This window comes from Schistocerca americana, chromosome 1, assembly GCF_021461395.2.
Source record: "Schistocerca americana isolate TAMUIC-IGC-003095 chromosome 1, iqSchAmer2.1, whole genome shotgun sequence".
NCBI lineage: Eukaryota > Metazoa > Arthropoda > Insecta > Orthoptera > Acrididae > Schistocerca > Schistocerca americana.
The window spans coordinates 1,011,173,927-1,011,199,189 of record NC_060119.1 but is presented as its reverse complement, the minus strand read 5'-3'; the positions used below and the strand labels follow the sequence as shown (position 1 = coordinate 1,011,199,189).

General features: G+C 44.3%; 1 protein-coding gene across 1 annotated transcript in view; it reads right to left on the bottom strand.

Annotated features, from left to right (window-relative positions):
• LOC124595971 (thyrotropin receptor-like) overlaps positions 1-25,263 on the bottom strand; it is a gene marked incomplete at its 5' end in the record, with an annotated part of 363,740 nt that overhangs the window by 239,424 nt on the left and 99,053 nt on the right. Inside the window, one exon of the mRNA XM_047134913.1 lies at positions 21,635-21,752. Coding sequence (XP_046990869.1) covers positions 21,635-21,752 — 118 coding nt within the window. The remainder of the gene's footprint in view (positions 1-21,634; positions 21,753-25,263) is intronic.

Sequence of the window (25,263 nt, the reverse complement as noted above, 5' to 3'; positions counted from 1 at the left end):
TGACAGTCACACTCATCAGAATTCAATGAGAGTGCAAGACTGAAACTAATTCCGATTCCCAAGAGAATTCTGCCCTAGCGACTTGGCTACTCACACATAACATTACAATCACTTTGCTGCGCTGACACCTGAGACATAGACACGAGCTGCAAGGATAGTTTTTGAGCTGCCAGCAGGAAGTCACATAGTTTCTCCAAGACACAATATACATTGAACCCACAGTCGTGACCAGACGATCATCAGCAACAATCTATAGCAACAGTGAGTTAGCACACAACTAGAAATTTATCCTTGTCCAACTTACTGAAATTTGGCTGAGTGATGATGCGTCCTAAACTTTGAACAGTTAACTTATCTCCTTCTAAATCAGCAGGTATTCTCACCAATACAAATATATTTTGGAGCACCAATTAAAAGTACTGCCTAAACGACTCTTGAAAGTGTCCCATCACGGGCTATCGCTCACGCACTCCTGTTCAATTTAGCGTTTCTACCTTTACTCATGCTGTGTCCAGGCGTTCCCCAAAGATAGCCGGCGGCGACTGCATAGACCTTCACTCACTGTAATCCCCGATCCAGAGAGCGGGATTATCGTCTCTGAGGGTTGAGGAAGTCCTGCACCAACCTCTTTGGCGGATAGGCTTTTCCGCCGTCGTGGAGCGAGAGGTGCATGCTTGGCGGGTAGTAACATCTTGGTGCTGAATCATTTTCGGAGCAGTTATTATGATGTGTCGAGGTCGCAGCGTGCTGTGTGGTTAAGAATGTGGCTTGCTGCACAAGCTGATTGCATATTCTATTAGCTATTCGCTTATGGTTCTTGTTTCTCAAACATATGTTTCCAACAATCTTCATTGAAAGTAATTTCTCGAACCGCGTGTTAGAAAATTTGCTATGGGACTTTCCACTTCCAGGATGAGCTATTAGAATCCTACTAATATGCTGGTACATAAATCTAACTATGACATTTACATCTGTAAGAAGAACTGTGTTTAAAAATCTCCGTCTCTATCATAAAATCCATTAGAAACCTTCTGTAATTTTCATTATACATCTTTTTGAGCAGTTGAAATTTGTGAATTTGCGTACCAGTGAACTAGACCATATGGTTCTGTAAATCTGTAATATTTTCAAATATCATAGTATTCATTTTATCAGATATTTTCGTCTATTTATTGTAGGGCTTGCCTGTGTCGTTCCCATATAGCTACACTGGATTCATTTATACTGAAAAGGGTTGGCCTAGTGGCATCAAACCTCTCTTCCATGAGAATATTTTAAGACCCAAAGCACATAGGCATTTTGCAATGTGATTGGGTGCTATCCTTCATAAGATTTTTCTTTCTAGCAATCGATTAACTACATAGAGGCAGCTTGCAGTTCTCCAAAGCTCATTCTTAGTAATTTTGAAGTGAAATTTGTAGAACATGCAAACACATTTACCTGCCATGAATAGTCAATTAGGGAAATTTTAGTACACCTTTTTTTGTTTAGGCACTGGATACACATAATATTCCATTAGTGCTAGTTGGAAATGTTTTGCAAAAACAGACCCATTGAGTTTTGTCATGACTTTGTGTATATTGTCAGATTAGTTAGATTATAGAGGTTTACTTATTTGAAAATCTGGTAAAATCAGTGTCGAAGTTATTCAAAATTACTTGGAAAGATTTCGGTTCACTGGATCGTTTGTGGCTTTCTCTCGAGCGAATACAGGCCACTCATCAGACATAATTAGGCTTGGGGACACAATTAGAATTTTTGTTACTACCCCCTTAGACCTTTTTCTAGGTGTTCAAATGTGTGGAGGAACCATTGGTTTGTGAACAGCACTTACTATAATTGTCTATCTTGTTCCAGTGCTAGGTTTAGTTTTACATATACCCTGGTACAGCATGGTGCCTTCAAATCCTTGATTTGAAATGGTGTGGATTATCCTCTGTGTGACTGACTAATTTTGTGTATTTATCATTTGTATTTCCGCTGCAGTGATGCAAATTACAATTGCCTGTGTACTCAGAGAAACTTGTGTTATTTGGATGCTATTTGCTATTTGATTATAATTTACCTGCTCATTGGCTCATAATGAACAGAATCACTCACTTTCTATTCATGGAAAGTAAAAGCCCCTATTCTTACCAGAATGGAATCAGAAACAGATCAGTTTCGGTTGGTTGATTTATCAGAAGCATTACACGTAAGCGGTATTATAACGTCCCAAGTGGCACCCAATATGGACCATATTTCGATGTGTAGTAAGTGACCTATCAGACCACCTGACTTCAGATGGGACAGGTGGTGTACTGTCACAAGGCACATCTGAACAGACGATAGGTTTGTCTGTGGGTACTGCAGCTGATATACCAAAAGTAGCAGCCACAGATGATACAGATACTATACCATATTAAGAGAGCACTGAACAATGTGTAATGAGTCCCTATAGCGTATCTGGGACAAGTAAAATCACTGAAATGCTTCATACCCTCCTATAAACCATTTATGATAAACTAGATGTGCAATAGAAATAAAATAAGGGTGAGAATATAGAAATTATTAAACTAACTAAGGTGATTAGAAAGGAACAGATTGGAAATTGAATTGGAAAAACAGAGTATAGAGATCAGGCAAGAGTTGGAGGCTGAATCTCAGTGTTCACTGCTGTAGGACAAATTCAGGTGATAGCAAGGGAACAAATAGACTAGGAAGTGGTAAGTGATGAACTGATGTTAGAAAGTTTAAAAGCAGTGGAAAGGGAAAAAAAGTTAAAAAGGGAGAATGTTTACAGGAAACAAGTATAGTTGTGGCTGTTAAAGACTCAGATCTTGTCCCAGATAAGAGATAGACAATGAGACAACTGTTCAAAATTAGGAGCCACAGTCAACGTCTGACACGTGGTTTTGGAAAGAATTGCTCAGAAACATGGAATGGTGAACGCATTTTCAGAGAGGAGATAGTTGTGAGGTAGTGAATAAATTTGCTATGGAACAACTAAGAACTGTGGAGTCCTAGTACATCTCGGAGCAGGTGAGTTGATAGAGAAGTGTTTTCCCCATGTATTACTTTGATTCACTTCAAGCGAAGTCCCAATTGCAAAGTCTTGAAACCTAACTGGAAACATGTACGATATAAATCTCTTAACTTGTATCCACACTTTTCTCTGTTATGATCAAGCGCCCCCATTGCATTTTTTTGTTGTAACTCAATTAAATACCAAGCTTCCTCAGTTCAAACACTGAGAAAAGTGATAAGTCTTGTAGGATATATTATTGTCAAACTAAAGGGGGTCTGTTTCATTCCTTTCAACACACGCATGTAAGTTAGTGTTCAACATCTCAACAGAATTCACATCAATCATCTGACTGCGACTGTGAGGAGATTCATGATATCAACCATATGTTCTCTGACTGCCCTAGACACAGAAGTAAGTCAGACTATTCTGAGAAGCTCTGTAAGTGACTAAACTGTTCAGTTTCTGTGTGAGTTGTGTGTGTGTGTGTGTGTGTGTGTGTGTGTGTGTGTGTGTGTGTGTATGTGTGTGTGTCTGCACATTATGATTATTTAGAAACTAGTGTGTTAACCTAAGATGCAGCGGATTTTTGGTCACTGTGCGTAGTTATTATAAGTAAGGCCAATGAAATTTGTGTTTTAAAATACTTAATAGTTAGTAGAAAGGAAGCACAGTAAGTCTGAATACGCTGTTTTGATGTACTCATCAACAAATAAAATAAAGTAGAGGAAAAGATAATAGTAATGTTGTTCTCTCTCTAAGCCTTATCGATTAACATCGCTATAGTTAGTGATGGCAAAAAGTTTCTCGTTTGTGATCGCGCAAAATCTCTGACCGAGTAGAAGTGGCTTTGTGTCAGGGTTATCTATGAACGTTTCCGTTGGGGCAGTCGTTCGTGTACCAGATTAGCAGTATGTCTTCTGTAGCCAGATATTAAGTACAACTGAGCGAACTGTAGTGGTGTTCTGATTTGGAACGGATATGGTGAAATAGCAACGTAGTCTGGTAGTTCAAAATGGCTCTGAGCACTATGGGACATAACTTCTGAGGTCATCAGTCACCTAGAACTCGGAACTACTTAAATCTAACTAACCTAAGGACATCACACACATCCATGCCCGAGGCGGCAGGATTCGAACCTGCGACCGTATAGGTCGCGCGGTTCCAGACCATAGCGCCTAGAACCGCTCGTCCACCACTGCCGGCTGTAGTCTGGTAGTTATTTACACTCCTGGAAATGGAAAAAAGAACACATTGACACCGGTGTGTCAGACCCACCATACTTGCTCCGGACACTGCGAGAGGGCTGTACAAGCAATGATCACACGCACGGCACAGCGGACACACCAGGAACCGCGGTGTTGGCCGTCGAATGGCGCTAGCTGCGCAGCATTTGTGCACCGCCGCCGTCAGTGTCAGCCAGTTTGCCGTGGCATACGGAGCTCCATCGCAGTCTTTAACACTGGTAGCATGCCGCGACAGCGTGGACGTGAACCGTATGTGCAGTTGACGGACTTTGAGCGAGGGCGTATAGTGGGCATGCGGGAGGCCGGGTGGACGTACCGCCGAATTGCTCAACACGTGGGGCGTGAGGTCTCCACAGTACATCGATGTTGTCGCCAGTGGTCGGCGGAAGGTGCACGTGCCCGTCGACCTGGGACCGGACCGCAGCGACGCACGGATGCACGCCAAGACCGTAGGATCCTACGCAGTGCCGTAGGGGACCGCACCGCCACTTCCCAGCAAATTAGGGACACTGTTGCTCCTGGGGTATCGGCGAGGACCATTCGCAACCGTCTCCATGAAGCTGGGCTACGGTCCCGCACACCGTTAGGCCGTCTTCCGCTCACGCCCCAACATCGTGCAGCCCGCCTCCAGTGGGGTCGCGACAGGCGTGAATGGAGGGACGAATGGAGACGTGTCGTCTTCAGCGATGAGAGTCGCTTCTGCCTTGGTGCCAATGATGGTCGTATGCGTGTTTGGCGCCGTGCAGGTGAGCGCCACAATCAGGACTGCATACGACCGAGGCACACAGGGCCAACACCCGGCATCATGGTGTGGGGAGCGATCTCCTACACTGGCCGTACACCACTGGTGATCCTCGAGGGGACACTGAATAGTGCACGGTACATCCAAACCGTCATCGAACCCATCGTTCTACCATTCCTAGACCGGCAAGGGAACTTGCTGTTCCAACAGGACAATGCACGTCCGCATGTATCCCGTGCCACCCAACGTGCTCTAGAAGGTGTAAGTCAACTACCCTGGCCAGCAAGATCTCCGGATCTGTCCCCCATTGAGCATGTTTGGGACTGGATGAAGCGTCGTCTCACGCGGTCTGCACGTCCAGCACGAACGCTGGTCCAACTGAGGCGCCAGGTGGAAATGGCATGGCAAGCCGCTCCACAGGACTACATCCAGCATCTCTACGATCGTCTCCATGGGAGAATAGCAGCCTGCATTGCTGCGAAAGGTGGATATACACTGTACTAGTGCCGACATTGTGCATGCTCTGTTGCCTGTGTCTATGTGCCTGTGGTTCTGTCAGTGTGATCATGTGATGTATCTGACCCCAGGAATGTGTCAATAAAGTTTCCCCTTCCTGGGACAATGAATTCACGGTGTTCTTATTTCAATTTCCAGGAGTGTATATCTAAGGGTTCTTATCTTTTTCTATTTTCTCTGGTTCCTGATGGCGTTTTTATGTTGCTAATTAAACAGCTCACCTGAACCAGAAAAGCATTGCATAATGATAGAGCTCAGAATTACATAATGCGTGTTTGAAGCTGTACGAGTGACGGTGGTTTCGAAAGAGAAGGTGGGAACCAGGTGAAACAAACGCAGTATGTTTCCACACGCATTGCTGGTTCAACGATGAAAGGTGCATCAGCGAAGGAGGAATGACGCATGCGCAGAGCGCAGAAGAAGAGAAAGTGGCAGCAGACATGCGTTCCTGAATATATGTCAACATGACAGACGGACGAGTATTGAAAACGTGGTCGTCAATGGAAGTGCGTGCTGTTATCCGGTATGAATGGGCATGTGAGTCTAGTGTGCCCGTCATCCATGAACGCCTACAGACCGTGCATGGCGAAGAGATCATGTCTCATGAAATAGTTGGTTGCTGGTGTTGCTTGCTCAGAGAGGAAAGGCAGAGTGCAGAGGATGAAGATCGAAGTGGGCGTCCCTCCACATGTACAAATGAAAACACTGCTGAGGTGGAGCAGGCTGAGCGACTATTTCCTCCACCGCAGGGTACCAAGTTTTACTAGGGTGGATTCTTCAAATTGACTCTTGCTACAAGAAATGTCTCAATGTCGGTGTCGACTACGTCGAAAAATAGTGCAAGATGTATAGTCCATGATGCCGCCGTGTATTTGTTTTTCCAATGAAGTTTCCGTATTGAAAAGAAAGACGAAACTTACTTTCCAACGTCCCTCGTACTTTGGGTACAAACCACTCATCATGGTTGCCAGACGTTCCCTCTTTATTTGTGGAACTGTCCTGATTTAGAAGTGTTCGAGTTAACACACGTTCACAAAGATGATATACAGAGAAAGAGGGAGAGAGAGAGAGAGAGAGAGAGAGAGAGAGAGAGAGAGAGAGAAAGAAGGGGAGAAGGTAACAATTTGTATAAAAATTGTAGTAATCATATCATTTTGTTGGAAAATCGTCTCTAGGGTGCCGTTTCATGATGGTGATGAACCACGTGGTCAGTGGTAGAGACTAAGCCTCTCTAAGCCTCACTAACCAATTGCACTATATAGCTTTGATTAACTCTATCGTTGCTCATTAGGTGCAATTTCCTAGCCAATTGGAGCCTTGTGGTTCCATTGTATATTATGTACAGTAGGAAAACTTGTAATAAGTAGTTCTCCCTTATCGCGTAGCTATAATGCTGTTTAAATTAGTTTAACAGAGAGGAGGCTGGATTGCTGCCGCCAGCAATGCACTAATAGGAACTGTATTAGTATTGCCAGCTCCCACTGTGTTGCCGCCTGCGCTGTGCAAAGCATTGCGCTGCCAGTTCCCAAGCCGGCCGGAGTGGCCGTGCGGTTCTAGGCGCTACAATCTGGAGCCGAGCGACCGCTACGGTCGCAGGTTCGAATCCTGCCTCGGGCATGGATGTGTGTGATTTCCTTAGGTTAGTTAGGTTTAATTAGTTCTAAGTTCTAGGCGACTGATGACCTCAGAAGTTAAGTCGCATAGTACTCAGAACCATTTGAACAAGTTCCCAAGTAAGAAACTCTTTCAGACGTGAAACTTTTTCTTATTTCACGAGAAAAATCCCAGGTTCTAATTAAAGTCAGGAAAAATTTTTTGTTATACTTAGATACAATGCAGAGCTCTATAGCCCATGTGACTTTCAGAAATTACGACACATTTATATAGAAGATATAAAATTTAAACTTTATGATTGCTACTGATTAAATATTTACAAAATTACAAAATAACCATTTTCTGAAGGTTACACAAGGAGTGCAGAAAAATATGGAAACACCACAAACACTACACATTACCATGCATAATATGGAGCAGGAAAACCGTTGGCCTGCCAATAAGCTTCCAGTCGTCTCGGAATTGGCAAATACAGGACATGTATGGCTTTCAGGGGAATCTTGTACTGAAATGATAATTAAATTGACCCCCTAGCTGTAAACATGCGTTGATATACATCATTGGGGACATGTGAAAATGTGTGCCCCGACCAGTACTCGAACCGGGATCTCCTGCTTACATGGCAGACGCTCTATCTATCTGAGCCATCGAGGGCACAGAGGATAGTGCGCCAGCAGGGACTTATCCACTGCACGCTCCCCGAGAGACCCACATTCCCAACATGTCCACAACACTACGTTCGTAGTGTGCCTAATAGATGTTTGCCCATCACACTCATTACTCCTGGAAGATTAATATACCAAGTCCCGTACGAGTTCAGGCATAGCGTGTACTTTCGTACAAGAAGGTCAGTGGCCGGTAGCCATATTTTAAGTATATATGAAGGTAGTATCTGTTCCCGAAAGAACATCTATTAGGCGCGCTACAAATGTAGTGGTGTGGACATGTTGGGAATGTGGGTCTCACCGGGAGCGTGCAAGGGATAAGTCCCTACAGGCGCACTATCCTCTGTACCCTCGCTGGATCAGATGGATAGAGCGTCTGTCATGTAAGCAGGAAATCCCGGGTTCGAGTCCTGATCGGAGCACACATTTTCAACATGCCTCAATAATGTATATCAACGCATGTCTGTAGCTAGGGTGTCGATGTAATTATCATTCCATTCTAGAGAAGCTGCGCGGTCATCAGTCTTATACCAATATTCCCGCAAAATACTGGCAAGGTCGAGTAACGATGATGGAGGCGGATAGCAATCATGTCTCCAATGTAGACCATCGTCGTGCTCACAAAATCAGTTCTGGACGATGTGAGCTATGAGAACAGGGGCTAAGTTGGCTTGGAACACATCATCACCGCTGGGGAAAAAACATTATACCATGTAATGGACCTGATCGGCCAAAATGGCCACATAATCCTCTACAGTAATCGACCTTGCACAGTAACAATGAGGCCCATGGTATACTACTATATGGCAGCCCAAATCATCATTGAACCGCCACCATATTTCATTGTTGAGACGTAAACCGCGCCGGATATTGGTAACAGTACGAAACAAGACTCATCTATCCAAATGACTTTCTTCCATTGCTCCATAGTCCAGCTCTCGTGGTTTGGGCACGATGTTTTCTCGTTACGGGCATTTGCGTCACTGATGGAATGGTTTTGGAATTCCAGGGCGCTATGAAATTCCCTGCTTCGGCAGCTCCCTTCGAGTTGTTTATGTGGCGATAGGGCTCGCGAGTGCGACATTCAGTTCTGCAATGACTTTTGCAGCTGTCGTCCTATGTTGCATCACAGTCTTCTGCCATGATCGTCGGTCAAGATCACTAAACATACACTTTCGTCCTTGTTGTGACACAGCGCTTGATGTTTTTCCACTGCCCCTGGAATCGGTATAACTCTTCGATACGTTGCCTCGTGAAACGACAGACACTTTGGCAACCTTGGTTATGGAAGCACCCACTACACCAGCACCAACAATTTTCCCATGTTCTAATTCTCTTGTCTCCCACATAATGCACTCACAACTACACAGAACTCTGTGCTGACTGCGACTGACGTTTGCAACGTATCGAGGACATTGCATATGTTCCGTTCATGGTCTAACACTGTACAACCTGCAGGGCTGACAATCATCTGTATTTATGTTCAAGCACGCATTTCTCTTGATTTTTTCATGTTTTTGTACATCCCCTGTCCATAGCAAACGCAATGCTGTAGGAAACTTTGATGAGCCGTCCTCAAGCGAAGTTTTACGGTTACCACTGGAAAAAAAAAAATTTCATTGAGTTCAGTAGTTTTCCAGGTATGATGTGATACTTCTTTATAATAAATGAATTCGGAGTTTTTCATGATTTTTCTATGAGACAGACTTAAAGCTATTTTCTTTCTTTTGCTTGTGCCTTTTTCCCACAACGACGCATTTTATGGGGTGGCCGGATGCCCTTCCTGCCGCCACCCCGCACCCCCTGGGCTGTAATTGGTGTACCCCAACTGTCTGTGTCTAATGTAATCCATGGAATAGTGCGTATGTGTTCAGATGTCTGCGAGCCGTGTAACTGAGGCGGGACGTGAGGCTCAGCCCACCATTCATCTAGTGGGATGTGGAAAACCGCCTAAAAACCACATCCAGACTGGCCGGCTCACCGGCCTCCGTCGTTAAGCCGCCGGGCAGATTCGATCCGGGGCCGGCGCGCCTACCAGAGTCCAGGTAGCAGCGCGTTAGCGGTCTCGGCTAACCTGGCGGGTCACTTAAATCGATTTTCTATCGCCGGGGCAGTGATAGGCTGTCTGCAGACATTTTTGTCGTGGCAACGACACATTTTGAACGTTAAACCTTAGAAGGCACCTAACTTAAAACAGACCATACAAAGTTTTCTATTCGCTATTAGTCCCATCTTCGCTTGTCCTCTAGTGAGGCTGAGCCATGTGCGTCACACAGTGAAATGGTTTTGTGTTCCGTGATTCAAATTTCCGTTTCAGCGCGTTCGCTCAGAGATAATGTAGTAACCAGCATTCCGGTTTTACTTTTGTTCGTCGACTCTGTCCGCAGGGAAGGCACACAGTAGCGGCCGCCGCCACGTGTCTCCTGCTCGTTCCCGCCCCTCCCCCCCCCCCCCCTCTCCACCATCCCCGCACGCTGTTTCCCCTTGCCCTTGGTTTCACGCACGGCCGCAGCACTCATTACTTAATAGCCGGACAGTCCATCAGCTGCGCGGCCATTGGGTGGAGCATTCACCTCGCGCCGGCCTGCGCGGAATTTTAATATTGCGCGAGTGGCAATCTATCACCGGCAGCGTCGCGTGGTCACCTCTTTGCATCCGACGCTGTTTTCAGCACGACGAGAAGATACTTATCAGCCAACTCCACACGTGTGAGGACGGCTGTGGAACTAATTCCTCTGCCCGATACGGTCGGCGCATCGTCAAAGTCGCCGACCAGTAAGGCTGTGTACGAGAAAAAATCGTACAACTGAACAGCTTTATAAGAATAGTACGAGGCCTGCCACTCTGCGAATAAGAACGCATAACCGTAGTCTCCTTTAAACACTTATTACTTGTATTACAGTCTAATATATTCTGCAGCGGCACTCACAGCTGTGAAAATTTTTACCATCTGACATTCTGAGCGACACTAGCGCTCCAAGCGACGAGAAAGCTGGCAGTCTCCTAACGATACTGCCACTAGGCTATCACTAATGTCGTCATGCCCATTACATTGTCTCTAATGCTGTGGTAGTGTCTGCCGATGGAAGTTTATATGGCGCACCTCGTTGGTCACAAACTTACTACACTCTTCGCTATAGTACTATCTCGCTGGTGATATACGACAGGGTGTCCAGGGAGGAATGTCTAATATTCAGGTATATGACAGGAACGAACATTCGAAGCAGAAAACTGTAATAAGCATGGGCTCTAAAATGCATGCATTATGAACTACGAGCCGGCCGCGGTGGCCGAGCGGATCTAGGCGCTACAGTCTGGAACCGCGCGACTGCTACGGTCGCAGGTTCGAATCCTGCCTCGGGCATGGATGTGTGTGATGTCCTTAGGTTAGTTAGGGTTAAGTAGTTCTAAGTTCTAGGGGACTGATGACCTCAGAAGTCAAGTCCCATAGTGCTCAGAGCCATTTGAACCTTTTAAGAACTACGAGCACTCGTTCGTCTTCGATGCTGTGAAACAAATCTTTTGTACTGAACAAGTGCTCAAAGAGTTCTTCTTATAGGACAGCCGCAACAGTACAAGTGCTGTACAAGTCCTTTTTGGAAAATGAAGACACCGCAGGACCGTCGCATAATCCACAATCTTCCGATGGTACACGACCGATTTCGGAACACTTAAAGTACCGTCTCTGGTGTAAACTGTAAAATAATGTGTTCCCGGTTGCGCAGCACGTGGGAACGGCTGTTATGGAACTTTTGTATGCCGGCCGCGGTGGTCTAGCGGTTCTGGCGCTGCAGTCCGGAACCGCGGGAATGCTACGGTCGCAGGTTCGAATCCTGCCTCGGGCATGGGTGTGTGTGATGTCCTTAGGTTAGTTAGGTTTAAGTAGTTCTAAGTTCTAGGGGACTTATGACCTAAGATGTTGAGTCCCATAGTGCTCAGAGCCATTTGGACCATTTTTTTGAACTTTTGTAAGTTCGTAAACCCACGCAATATGTAATTTCTCCCCGTCTCCCCATTTTATTGCATTGTGTATGTTTCATTATTTTGGTAACTTGTGATGCCCGATCGTGATATCCGTTTTTTTGGATCCCTTTTATTCTTCTGACACGGAACGTTTGACTCCATGACAACGTTGGGGTGAGGATGATCTGAGATTATTAAGACATTTTATTTGTAAGTAACGTCCTGTTCTCTCCTTTAATTTGTTTTAATTTTGAAATTTTAACCGAATAGTGCCTTATCTAATATTTCACACTTGAGGATCACTCCCATTCTTGTGTAACAGAAAATATTTTTATTATTACAGTTTACACCCGATGACGGAACGTGTTCCGAAACCAGTCGTGTACACAATAAATGATTGTGGGTTAAGCAACTGTCCTGCGGTTTCTTCATTTTTCAAGATGAACAAGCGCCCATAGCTCTTGAGGCACATGTATTACAGGCTACGTTTACTAGACGATTTTTTCCTTGGTTTGGTCCATGGTATCTCCTCCCAAAATATAGAAAGCAAAGATCTTGCATTAGAAGAGATTTACTTCAAAATAGCGAAGATGAACAAGTGATCATAGCTCTTAAGGTATGCACTGTAGAGCCCGTGTTTGATGGACAGTTTTTGTTTTGGTTCATACTACTAGCCGATCACGATATTATTGCACTTGGCTCACGTCGCCGTTAGTGAAAATACGCGTTGACGTTAGAATAAACAAGTACAGTGGTGACTAAGGAAAACACATCGTACCGTGAATGCTTTCAGGACGGTTGTGCATATACTGCCAAGTGGTCCAGCGTCTCCTAGTGAAATATTACGATAAAAACTCAAGAGAAGCCGAGCAACGCGCCCTCACTCCCAGGTGCAAAAATATTGCGATCGACTAACACCTAACCCCAAAATATGGAAAGCAAAGAGCTTGCAGTAGAATATGTTTATTTCGCAGTATCCTAGATGAAATGCTCACAGTTCTTAAGGTATACATTTTAGACCCCATGTTCAGTAGGCCTTTTTGTTTCGAGCAATCGTGCCTGTCATATCCCTGTATACTGACCATTACTCTTGGGATACCCTGTAAAGACGCAAATTATTGTTTCTTTCCAGAATCATGTTGTTAATGTGGGCGAAGAGATGGTGAAAGACGTTTGGCAGGCGCAACCGCGGCCAGTTTGAGATAGCGGACGAACCGCAGTCGCCCGTGGCACTCGCTTACCCCACACGAAATAATAAAAAAAAGGAACAACAACAGGAACCAAATCCTTGTGAAAGAAAAATTAAATGTATTAAATAGTGATCCATTAAAACACGGTACCTATCAACTCTACCGTACAGGTACGAAACGTAGCTAAATGTGACATTATCGTATTTGTGATGGCGCCAGCGGTACGAGTATCAGTGTTTGTGTCAATACTTTTGTGACAATACAGTGTTAAGTATTTGATACGTCAGTAGAGGTACTGAGGCGACCAGTAACTAAGAAGAAGAAAACAGAGCGAGTGAAGATTACGTAGCCCACCCCGCCACATCCAGCTCAACTGGACTTAGGAACGACTGACGTGATCAGACAATCGAATATTACACACATCTTGCGCAAGTACTCGTGGCTAGCTCGAATCGTCTAGAATTTTTGTGGCGCGTTGAACTGCAGTACGCAGAGAAACACATTTTACTTCAGACAGGTGGAGGGTAGGCAGAATGGATTGTCAAACACCGCGAGCGCTAAGTGAGTGAATGTGATAGTAGCCAGGGTGGAGCGGTCATCCACTGAGCATCCGGTCATGTCGTACCGGCTGGGAATGTTCCCACCGCCGCGGGTTGACTCTCAGTGAAACATTATATCGAATCGTGACAAATGATATTATTGACAAATGTTCAAAAAATTTATGGAGTGCCGAAAATCCGTGTTCGCACCAACCGCGCTGGCCACACGTCGGATAGTAGTGAGGATTGTGTGTGCTAATTATTGTTATAGCGTGTGACGAAATACCGAAGTACTGACCTGCGTTCAGAGTAACCATAATTAGAAGCGTAAGACAAAAGTAGTGTCTGCTCTAGTGTGTCTAACCAGAAATCGATCAAATAGTGTAGATATCTTGACATCGGTTATTGCAAAAATTTCTATTCATAGTGTTTAACATTGTTGAGCAGTCGCATCCTGGTTAGAAACGACTCCAAAAGCCACTAAACCCGATTACCACTATCAACTAGGTCACAGTAACATCAGAAATTTTTCGCCCGCCACCATATGAGCTATGAAATTTGCAACAAATGGAAAAAAAAATCACTAAACAACTAGTTACAATCTCCTTTAATGCTCGCGGTGGCTGTGACGTCCACTCTAGAGCTCTCAGAACACTAAAGAACGCTCATTGGCTGTTGAAGAAAGGGCGACGTAAGTGTGCAGAACAAGCTTAAACCTGGCCGCCATCATTCGTAATTCCAACTGCAGCTGGAGATAGGTTTCTACAGTTTTGCATTGTACGTAGTCAACAGAGATATCCTGTATACTCTGACAATTCGTTGTTCACAATCTTGATGCTCATTCATGACTGTGCCGAGGACTCTTCCTGGGCAGGATCCCTATTTCTTAGCTTCTGAGCCGCCTCACACGGATCTCTGAGATGTGGCGCGCTAACTTGAAGATCTTCCACAGTTGGCAGGTACTGGATCCAGTGTCAAGTGCGAAGGTGATTCTCTTGGGCCCGCGTTATCCCTCTACGGCATTTGTAAGCACGGTCCAAATTAATTTACCATGTTGAAATAAAAAAAAGCTGGAGGCAGACTAATCAACCAAATTGCTTCAGTGCATGCTAGCGCATTTTGTTAAAATCAATGCACAGTGACGGAAACGAATATAGCGGGGTAGGCGATAAACGTACACGGCGCATAAATTTTTTTCTCACAACGGTGGCGAAAAAAATCGCAAATGCAATTAACTGCGCTTTAATTCTCCACTGAGTCGTATATTTACTAAAAAGTACAGTTCAATTAAACTCTTCCAGCAGACTTCAGCAATATCGAGAATTTGACGTGACGTTGCATTTCGCGGCAACGAAAGCAGGGAAGGGTGGGGGGAGGGGGGCGGAAATACATCAATTGGGGCCGTGTGCTACCACGTGTTTGTATGGAGAGCTCTCCAGGAAAGCTGGATTTGTGCGACAGATCACGGACTATTGCCATTTGCCAGTCTGCTGCACTGCTACGACAAATGTTTCACGAACCTTTACGCATTCGAATAACTGTTCTCATATCTAAAGCGCGCAGAGGTGGATATGAAAATAAACAATTTCGTTTTTCTTAATAAAACTGGTACCCATTTTTATTATGCGAAATGTCTGATAGAAGATTCACTGCAAAGGAGCTGGAAGACCCAAAACCTGAGTTGAAAGATTATGAATATTCTCCACATCAGATTAGGACATCTATGTTGTTGTTATTGTGGTCTTCAGTCCAGAGACTGGTTTGATGCAGCTCTCCATGCTACTCTATCCTGTGTAAGCTTCTTCATCTCCCAGTACTTACTGCAACCTACATCCTTCTGAATCTGTTTAGTGTATTCATCTCTTGGTCTCCCTCTACGATTTTTACCCTCCACGCTGCCCTCCAATACTAAATTGGTGGTCCCTTGATGCCTCAGAATATGCCCTAGCAACCGATCCTTTCTTCTGGTCAAGTTGTGCCACAAATTTCTCTTCTCTCCAGTTCTATTCAATACCTCCTCATTAGTTATGTGATCTACCCATCTGATCTTAGGACAGCTATAAAGACAAGTGAATGTGGACTCACAAGATGAAAAAGAGAAGGAGTGACTGAAATCCAGGAAGTTCCTCCCATACGTGGGCAACATTTAATCTAAATAAGGAAGAGTCCTAAAGAAACCTTATGTTAAAGTAACATTTCGGCCGCCTACAAAGATCTTTGCTGTTGTCGGCTTGGTAATGCATGATTTCAGTTAGCGAAGCGCTGTAGCATGTAGGATACCACGTCAATGTGGCAAAGCTTACACTGATCAGATCACACTCACAAATCTTGAAAGGTGCGTGGAACATCAACACCCTTGTTTTTCTCTGCACAGTAAGTCACCCATAGCCCGCCCGGTTGGCCGTGCGGTCTAACGCACTGCTTTGCGAGCGGGAAGTTATGCCGTCCCCGGCACAAATCCGCCCGGCGGATTAATGTCGAGCTCCGGTGTGCCGGCCAGTCTGTGGATGGTTTTTAAGGCGGATTTTCATCTGCCTCGGCGAATGCGGGCTGGTTCCCCTTATTCCGCCTCAGTTACACTATGTCGGCGATTGCTGTGCAAACAATATCTCCACGTACGCGTACACCATAATTACTCTACCACACAAACATTGGAGCTACACTCTGGTGTGAGACGTTCCCTGGGGGAGGGGGGGGGGGGTCCACTGGGGCCGGAACCGTACAATAACCCTGGGTTCGGTGTGGGGAGGCGGTGGGGCGAGTGGACTGCTGTAGCCGGTTGTGGGATTGTGAACCACTGAGGGCTACGGCGGGGACGAAGCCTCTCCGTCTTTTCTGGGTCCCCAGTTCCATACAATACAAGTCACCCATAGCTGAGCATTGTGCCACCACGAAACATTCTACGCATTGTCCTCTCAAGAAAATCTTGCCCACGACGAAATCCTTCTGGGATCCAATTCTAAAGGAATCTGTGGAAATAGGTTCAACGGGAGATCTTATTAATCTCGATGGCGGCTTTCAGCTTTATAAGCCATGCGACAGTGTGATTCCTTTAATTTACTCACAAAGATAAAATTTTACGCCAACTGGCACGTCTAGCTATAGCTCTTTTCGATATCTTTACTACTGAATTCCAATTGCGCGGTCCCACACATCGGCAGAGGGAGTGCATGCGTTATCAACAATACGCGATGCTCCTGTGTGCCTCAAAAGGAACAACATTTGACAAACAGCGCTAAACTCGATAGAGGGCGGCCATGCGGCGAAAACCTATGCGCGTGCGCCACAGCACTGATTTTTTGTACGAAGTCAGTGACGTGCACCAGCAATGAATGTCCAATGTGAAACTCACCTGATGAAGGTTAAATGGTTATCAATCGAAGTACTGCGGCAAGATGTAGACCTCATCTGGCTGCAAGCCCGGAACCTCGTTCAATACAAATCTTCCTTCCATTTTTTAACAAGTGCATCATGATTTCCGTCAAATCGGAATCGTATCTGTTACGCTTCTAAAGTATTAACTACCAAGAAATTAACTACAATTAATATTTATTGACTTGTGAAAAATGGCTCTGAGCACTATGCGACTTAACTTCTGAGGTCATCAGTCGTCTAGACTTAGAACTACTTAAACCTAACTAACCTAAGGACATCACACACATCAATGCCCGAGGCAGGATTCGAACCTGCGACCGTAGCGGTCGCTCGGCTCCAGACTGCAGCGCCTAGAGCCGCACGGCCACTCCGGCCGGCTATTGACTTGTGAACCAACACTTATTGATTTATTGCTAAGTTACTTTCCGTTCCCTATTTAGTTTTCGGTATGCGGCCGACATGTAGACAGTAGGGGAAACCATTTGTTTTGTACTGTACAGAAGACTTCCATTCTGTACTACAAGGATGTGTGTTATCGTGTAGAAATATGGGCTTCGATACGCCTGCTTCAATCACGCGATTGCTGGATCCCACGCTGTGCAGATATGCAGACCACTCTCTCTATTTAGGGTGTTGTCAGTGATTTTTATTTCAATGCCTTCTTTAATTACACAATACCAAAGGCCATTTGTGTGAGCCGCGACGGATGTTTCGCAAGTTTTATCCGGTGTGCATTTTCTAAAGCACGCTCGGCTAAAGCAGAGTTTTCGAGGTAGCGTAGGCGATAAAACGTCTCTTGCTTCTTCCTGCGTTGTTCCACAGTGCGCACTGTTTGTCTGACGTAACACTCTCGCAAGGTAGCTTGTAGACCCCAGTGTTCTGAGACCTTCTGCGTCTTTTCAAAAAACAAAACCATTAAACAAATGTTGTCGCACACTGCCATGGAAACTATAGCAAATATTATCTATTGATACGACCAGACTTCCACCTTCAGCTAGGTTTGTAGTCAAATACCTAGTAGCGCTCTATGATATCTTCTCAAAATGTGTCAAATTATGTGCCACAAAATCTATCACAGCCACCCTGATTATCGAAAGAATTCTAAGTGGTTATATGCCGCCTGCAGCCTTACTTTCTGACAATGCATAAAATTTCACCACTACAAAGTGGAGATCATTTTTACATGCACACCAAATTACGCAAATTGTAGTGTCGAAATTTAATCCAGAAAGTAACACACTGGAGAGAATTTTTCGTGAATTGAATAGATTTATGTGCACTTACGCAGCTAACCAACAAACACATCCGGTAGGATATCTTGGACTATTCAAGAAAATAGTAAATAGTTTGTCACTTTACACAGTATATACCAGCTGAACTTGTATGTAAGGTAAAGGAAAGAAACGAGTGGATAGATCCTCTTCCGCACTAACCAGAGAAGAATGTTCTTGGGAAGAAACAGTAAGGCGAAATTAAGTCATACTTACAGAACAAGCACACTTGAGAAAAACTTATTATGATACGAAGCTAGGCTGTATCCAAGATATCAGATATATATACTTTACTTTTGAAAACTCGCCCAAAATCTTTTATTCTCCAATGTAAGAACCGTGAATGGCTACTACGTAACTTAGGTCTTTATAAAACAGTCAGAATTCCTCGTGAAGGAATCTACTTGTTAATCCATTCTAAAACCAACAAAATAAAGGGACTACTTTCCCACCATGAACTTAAGAAATGTCTGCACTAATGATTAATTTTGTTTCCATTCCACTAAAGCTACTTGTTAGTCTATTCTAAAACCAACAAGATAAAGGGACTATTTTCCCATCATGAACTTAAGACATGTCTACACTAATGATTAATTTTGTTTCCATTCCACTAATATATGTAAATACATGAGTAATTGGTTGTATATTAGTAATTCTTGGATAAAATCTTAGAATTAGAACTATACATGGAATCTACATGAGCTGGGAGAAGTCTACATCAAGAGTGATATTTGTGCTTGGACACTTGTTGCGTGTGGGTAACTTTGATGATTAATGCACAGATTAAACAATCTGTGACGCAATATCTGCATTCATCAGCTGGACTGAATAGTGGGCAAGGCACTGGCTGTGTCTCACAATGCGAGGACTGAAACGTATGTGTAAATAATAGCTAATAGATACACAAAGCAAAGAGACATGTTAAGTGTTAGTATGTATCTTGAATCCATACATATTAAAAAATGGATGTGTGTGTGTCTGTATGTGTGTGTAAGTATGTTCCACATCTACTCCTAAGACTTCAACCAAACATACAGGATGGTCCTTTGATAGTGACTGGGCCAAATATCTCACGATCTAAGCATCAAACGAAGAAACTACAATGAACGAAACTCGTCTAGCTTGAAGGGGGAAACCAGATGGCACTATGGTTGGTCCGCTAGATGGCGCTGCCATAGGACAAACTGATATCAACTGCGTTTTTTAAAATAGGAACTCACATTTTTTATTACATATTCGTGTAGTACGTAAAGAAATGTGAATGTTTTAGTTGGACCACTTTTTTCGCTGTGTGATAGATGGCGCTGTAATAGTCACAAACGTATAAGTACATGGTATCACGTAACATTCCGCCAGTGTGGACGGTATTTGCTTCGTAATACATTACCCCTGTTAAAATGGACCATTTACCAATTGCGGAAAAGGTCGATATCATGTTGATGTATGGCTATTGTGATCAAAATGTCCAACGGGCGTGTGCTATGTATGCTGTTCGGTATCCTGGATGACATCTTCCAAGTGTAAGGGACCGTTCGCCGGATAGTTACGTTATTTAAGGAAACAGGGAGTGCTCAGCCACATGTGAAACGTCAGCCACGACCTGCAACAAATGATGATGCCCAAGTAGGTGTTATAGCTGCTGTCGCGGCTAATCCGCACATCAGTAGCAGACAAATTGCGCGTGAATTGGGAATCTCAAAAACGTAGGTGTTGAGAATGCTACATCAACATCGATTGCACCCGCGCCATATTTCTATGCACCAGGAATTGCATGGCGAGGGATTTGAACGTCGTGTACAGTTCTGCCACTGGGCACAAGAGAAATTACGGGATTTTTTGCAGGCGTTCTATTTAGCGGCGAAGCGTCATTCACCAACAGCGGTAACGTAAACCTGCATAATACGAACTACTGGGCAACGGAAAATCCACGATGGCTGCGACATGTGGAACATCAGCGACCTTGGCGGGTTCATGTATGGTGCGGCGTTATGGGAGGAAGGATAATTGGCCCCCATTTTATCGATGGCAATCTAAATGGTGCAATATATGCTGATTTCCTACGTAATGTTCTACCGATGTTACTACAAGATGTTTCACTGCATGACAGAATGGCGATGTACTTCCAACATGATGGATGTCCGGCACATGGCTCGCGTGCGGTTGAAGTGGTATTAAATAACATATTTCATGACAGGTGGATTGGTCGTCGAAGCACGTTCACCGGATCTGACGTCCCCGGATTTCTTTCTATGGGGAAAGTTGAAGGATATTTGCTGTCGTGATCCACCGACAACGCCTGACAACATGCTTCAGCGCACTGGCAATGCATGTGCGAACATTAAGGAAGGCGAACTACTCGCTGTTGAGAGTAATGTCGTTACACGTATTACGAAATGCACTGAGATTGACGGACATCATTTTGAGCATTTATTGGATTAATGTGGTATTTACAGGTAATCACTTTGTAACAGCATGCGTTGTCATAAATGATAAGTTCACAAATGTACATGTATCACATTGGAACAACAGAAATAAAATGTTCAAACGTACCTACGTTCTGTATTTTAATTTAGAAAACCTACCTGTTACCAACTGTTCGTCTAAAATTGTGAGCCATATGTTTGTGACTATTTCAGCACCATCCATCACAAAACGAAAAAAGTGGTCCAATTAAAACATTCATATTTATTTACGTACTACACGAATATGTAGTAAAAATGGGGGTTCCTATTTTAAAAAAAAAACGCAATTGATATCCGTTTGACCTATGGCAGCGCCATCTAGCGGGCCAACCATAGCGCCATGCGGTTTCCCCTTTCAAGCTAGACAAGCTTCGTTCTTTATAGTTTTTTCGTTTGACGCTTATTGCGTGAGATATTTGGCCCGGTCACGACCAATGGACCACCCTGTATATCGCACTTTTGTTGAGAAGTACCTTCCAAACGCATTTGTATGCAGTGTAGCTTTGTAGGGAAGTGAAGTGTGGACAAGAAGAGGTTCAGGCAAGAAGAGAATAAAGGCTTTTGAAATTTGGTATTACAGAAGAATGTTGAAAATTAGATGGGTGTATCGAATGAGTAGTGAGGGTGAGGGGATTTGAATGGAACTGGTGAAAAAAGAAATTTGTATCGCAAATTGATAAAAAAGAAGAGAACGGTTGATAGGACACAACTCGATGCATAAAGGAATAGTCAACAACAACAGCAGGAACAACAACGTGTTCAGTGTTTCTGCAAAAGACGCAGGATTCAGTGCAGTGTTTTCCACCATAGTACGCCTGAAATGAAGGAGATGGAGAAAGATTTAGTGTTAGTGTTGGGGAGATGTACAGCCGGGATGTTGGACGTACCAGATCTGGTATTGCAGCACTGGAATGGTAACAGTTTGCGGACATGTGAGGGAATGTACGCTGCCGTTTTTGGGCTAAGGATTTTTTATTTGGTGGAGCAAAGCAGATGTGAGAAAGCGGAGAGCTGGCGTGAACTGGTGAGCTGTGCGCCGTACTCACCCTGAAGCTGTAGACGGAGGGTATGGTGGTGAGATGGGGCGCCTCTTCCAGCCGCAGCCGGTGGAGCTCCCCCAGGCCGCTGGTGGGCAGCTGCGTGATGGCCGTCTGCGACAGGTCCCTGCACACGACAAGCACTCTCTCTCATGCCTGCCAACTTGGGCCGGCTGCAGCTACTCAAACGATGGTCTCTTTCCAACACCCTTGGTTTCTTGGGATTGCAGGCTTGCGTCCGAGTGATGGTGTGTTTCCGAGTGTTCAGCCGAGTTGTTGCATACAATATTTCGACGATATGACGCAAAGACACTAGAATCCGTCAAGTTGGAACCGACTTGATGCTAACGATGTGCTGACCATTCGTTTGCGATAAGACGACTTGGAACGAAAAGAAATGAGGAGTTCCTAGAACATTTAAACTCTATACTCTCCAGTATAAAATTCACAACGGAACTTGAAAAAGAGCCTCGAGCCATCCCGACCCCTTAGAAGTAACTTCGGTGCTAAATACTCTGGGCCATGGAGTTCGAACAGTTTCATACAATGAGAGCCGCGCCGAAGAATTACAACTCGTATGAACAGCGTTCCGATGGAGTGGGTTCTCAGATCGTCCATCTGAGTGGGCGTAACAATCACGACGAAAATCACATGAAAAAGAGGTTGAAAGTGAGACCGAGAAATAGAAGCCAAGAATCGCTTATTTAATTAAAACATTTTTTTACAAATTGTGGTTAAACTTTCTAAAAACTGTAGAGCCTGCTTGTATCCGCCAATACTCATTCATTGTGGGATCGTGGTACAACCGGTTTCACGCTAATGAATCGTATCTTCAGACTAAGCTACAACAACACTCATACGGAATAGAGGCCATTAAGTGCAGAAACGACAAATAGTGCCTATTATGAAGACAAAATATCTACATCTACATCCATACTCCGCAAGCCACATGACGGTGTGTGGCGGAGGGTACCTTGAGTACCTCTATCGTGTCTCCCTTCTATTCCAGTCTCGTATTGTTCGTGGAAAGAAGGATTGTCGGTATGCCTCTGTGTGGGCTCTAATCGCTCTGATTTTATGCTCATGGTCTCTTCGCGAGATATGCGTAGGACGGAGCAATATACTGTTTGACTCCTGAGTGAAGGTATGTTCTCGAAACTTCAACAAAAGCCCGTACCGAGCTACTGAGCGTCTCTCTTGCAGAATCTTCCTCTGAAGTTTATCTATCCTCTCCGTAACGCTTTCGCAATTACTAAATGATCCTGTAACGAAGCGCGCTGCTCTCCGTTGGATCTTCTCTATCTCTTCTATCAACCCTATTTTGTACGGATCCCACACCGGTGAGCAGTATTCAAGCAGTGGGCGAACAAGTGTACTGTAACTTACTTCCTTTGTTTTCGGACTGCATTTCCTTAGGATTCTTCCAATGAATCTCAGTCTGGCATCTGCTTTCATTTTTCTCGTGGCAACATCACATGCAATCGCTTATTTACTTTGTGTTAGCCTAATATCCGAAGAGATCGGTAGACTGTAATGGAAACGTGGTGTCCAATGTATATTTCCTTGTAGTCTTCTTTGTAACGTTGAAGACGATCTTTCAAAAAGGTCACAGTTCGTAGTAATTGACGGAAAGTCATGGAGTAAAACAGAAGTAATAAATGGCGTTCCACAAGGAAGTGTTACAGACCTTCTGCTTTTCCTGAATTATATAAACGATTTAGGAGACAATCTGAACAATCCTCTTATATTTTCTGAAGATGATGCTGTCATTTTCCATCTTATTAAGTCATCAGATGATCAAAACCAACTGCAAAATGACTTAGACTAGATACCTGCACGGTCCAAAAAGTAGTAATTGATTCTAAACGATGCAAAGTGTGGTCATCCTCATGAGTACTAAAAGGAATCAGCTAAATTTCGGTTGCACGGTAAATCACACAAATCTAAAGGCTTCAAATTGAACTAAGCACTTAAGGATTACAATCAAGAATAACTTAAATTCGAACTATTAAATAAATAATGTTGTGGGCAAGGCGAACCTTAGATTGCAGTTTTTTGGCAGAACACTTAGAAACGTAACAAGTCTACTAAAGAGACTGCCTATACTACGCTTTTCTGTCCTCTTCTAGAGTACTGGTGGGCGGTGTGAGATCTACATCACATAGAAGTGACAGAGGACATCGAAATAGGACAGCAACTTTTCTATTATCACGATGTAGGGGTGAGAGTGCTACGGATATGGCACTCGGAATACGGTGGTACTCATTAAAACAAAAGAGTTTTACGTTGCAGCAGGATATTGTCATGAAATTTCAATCGCGAACTTTCTCCTGTGAATGTGAAAATATTTTATTGTTGTTAAACTATATAGGGAGAAATTATCACTGCAATAAAATAAGAGAAATCAGAGCTCGCGCGGAAGATCAAAGTGTTCGGTTTTCCCACGCCTGTTCTGGAGTGGAACGGGAGAAAAATGGCTTGTATGTGGGCCGTTGAATCCTCTGTCAGGCACTTAATTGTGAATTCCAAAGTAATCACAGAGATGAAGCTGCAGATGTAGATCGCCCAAAGCCAGTCGGCCGCGGTGACCGAGCGGTTCTAGGCGCTTCAATCCGGAACCGCGCGACTCTTACGGTCGCAGTTTCGAATCCTGCCTCAGGCATGGATGTGTGTGATGTCCTTAGGTTAGTTCGGTTTAAGTAGTTCTAAGTTCTAGGGGACTGAAGACCTCAGACGTTAAGTCCCATAGTGCTCAGAGCCATTTGAACCAAAAGCCAGGTGTGTACCGCTGTGGCACTGTCGCGATTGTTTTCATGAAGCGAAATGCGGTAGACAAGTATTGTGATGCGAACGCCACATTCCTGGGACAGGGTGACTGAGGATGGAAGGGATGAACATTTCGTCAACAGAGAGATCATTAGGGCTCGGATTAGGGAAATCTTCCGCTGGCCACGAATCTCCCCGTAGATATGAACATTATTGAGCATATCTGGAATGCTTTGCAACGTGCTGTTCAGGAGAGATCGCCACCCTCTCGTGCTCTTACTGTTTATGGATAGCCCTGCAGGATTCATGGTGTCAATTCTCTCCAGCACTACTTCAGACATTAGTCGAGTTCACGCCACGTCGTACTGTGGCTCCTCTACGTGCTCGCGGGGCCTTACACAATATTAGGCAGATGCACCAGTTCATTTGGCTCTTCAGAGTATTTCTGAAGAATTAAATTTTATGTTACCCTTTTCAGGAACTAAACAACTAGAGAGATTGTAAAATGTTTAGTTTCTCTCAGGAAAGGAATAATTTTGTTTGTGCCACCGTCCTGTAAAGAAGTACTGCTATATCGTGCTGGTCTTCTAGTTCTGTTTCATATACCATTAAAGTAAATGAGATGGGGCTTATGACCGCAAATAAGTAAATAATCTGTACCAGCAACATGTGTTGACCATTGAAAACCATCCATTTGGCCGCAGTATGGCGGACGATGCAGTCAACAGGAACCGATCGGCACGCTGGAGTTCTGTGCTCAGAAACCAGCGCTGTACATCCAGCTGGTTGAGAAGTCTGCAGGAGAGCACCCGTTGTGGTCGCTAGCATCAAACATGTTTGCACGTATCTTAGCTCTGTGATGATGAAAATCT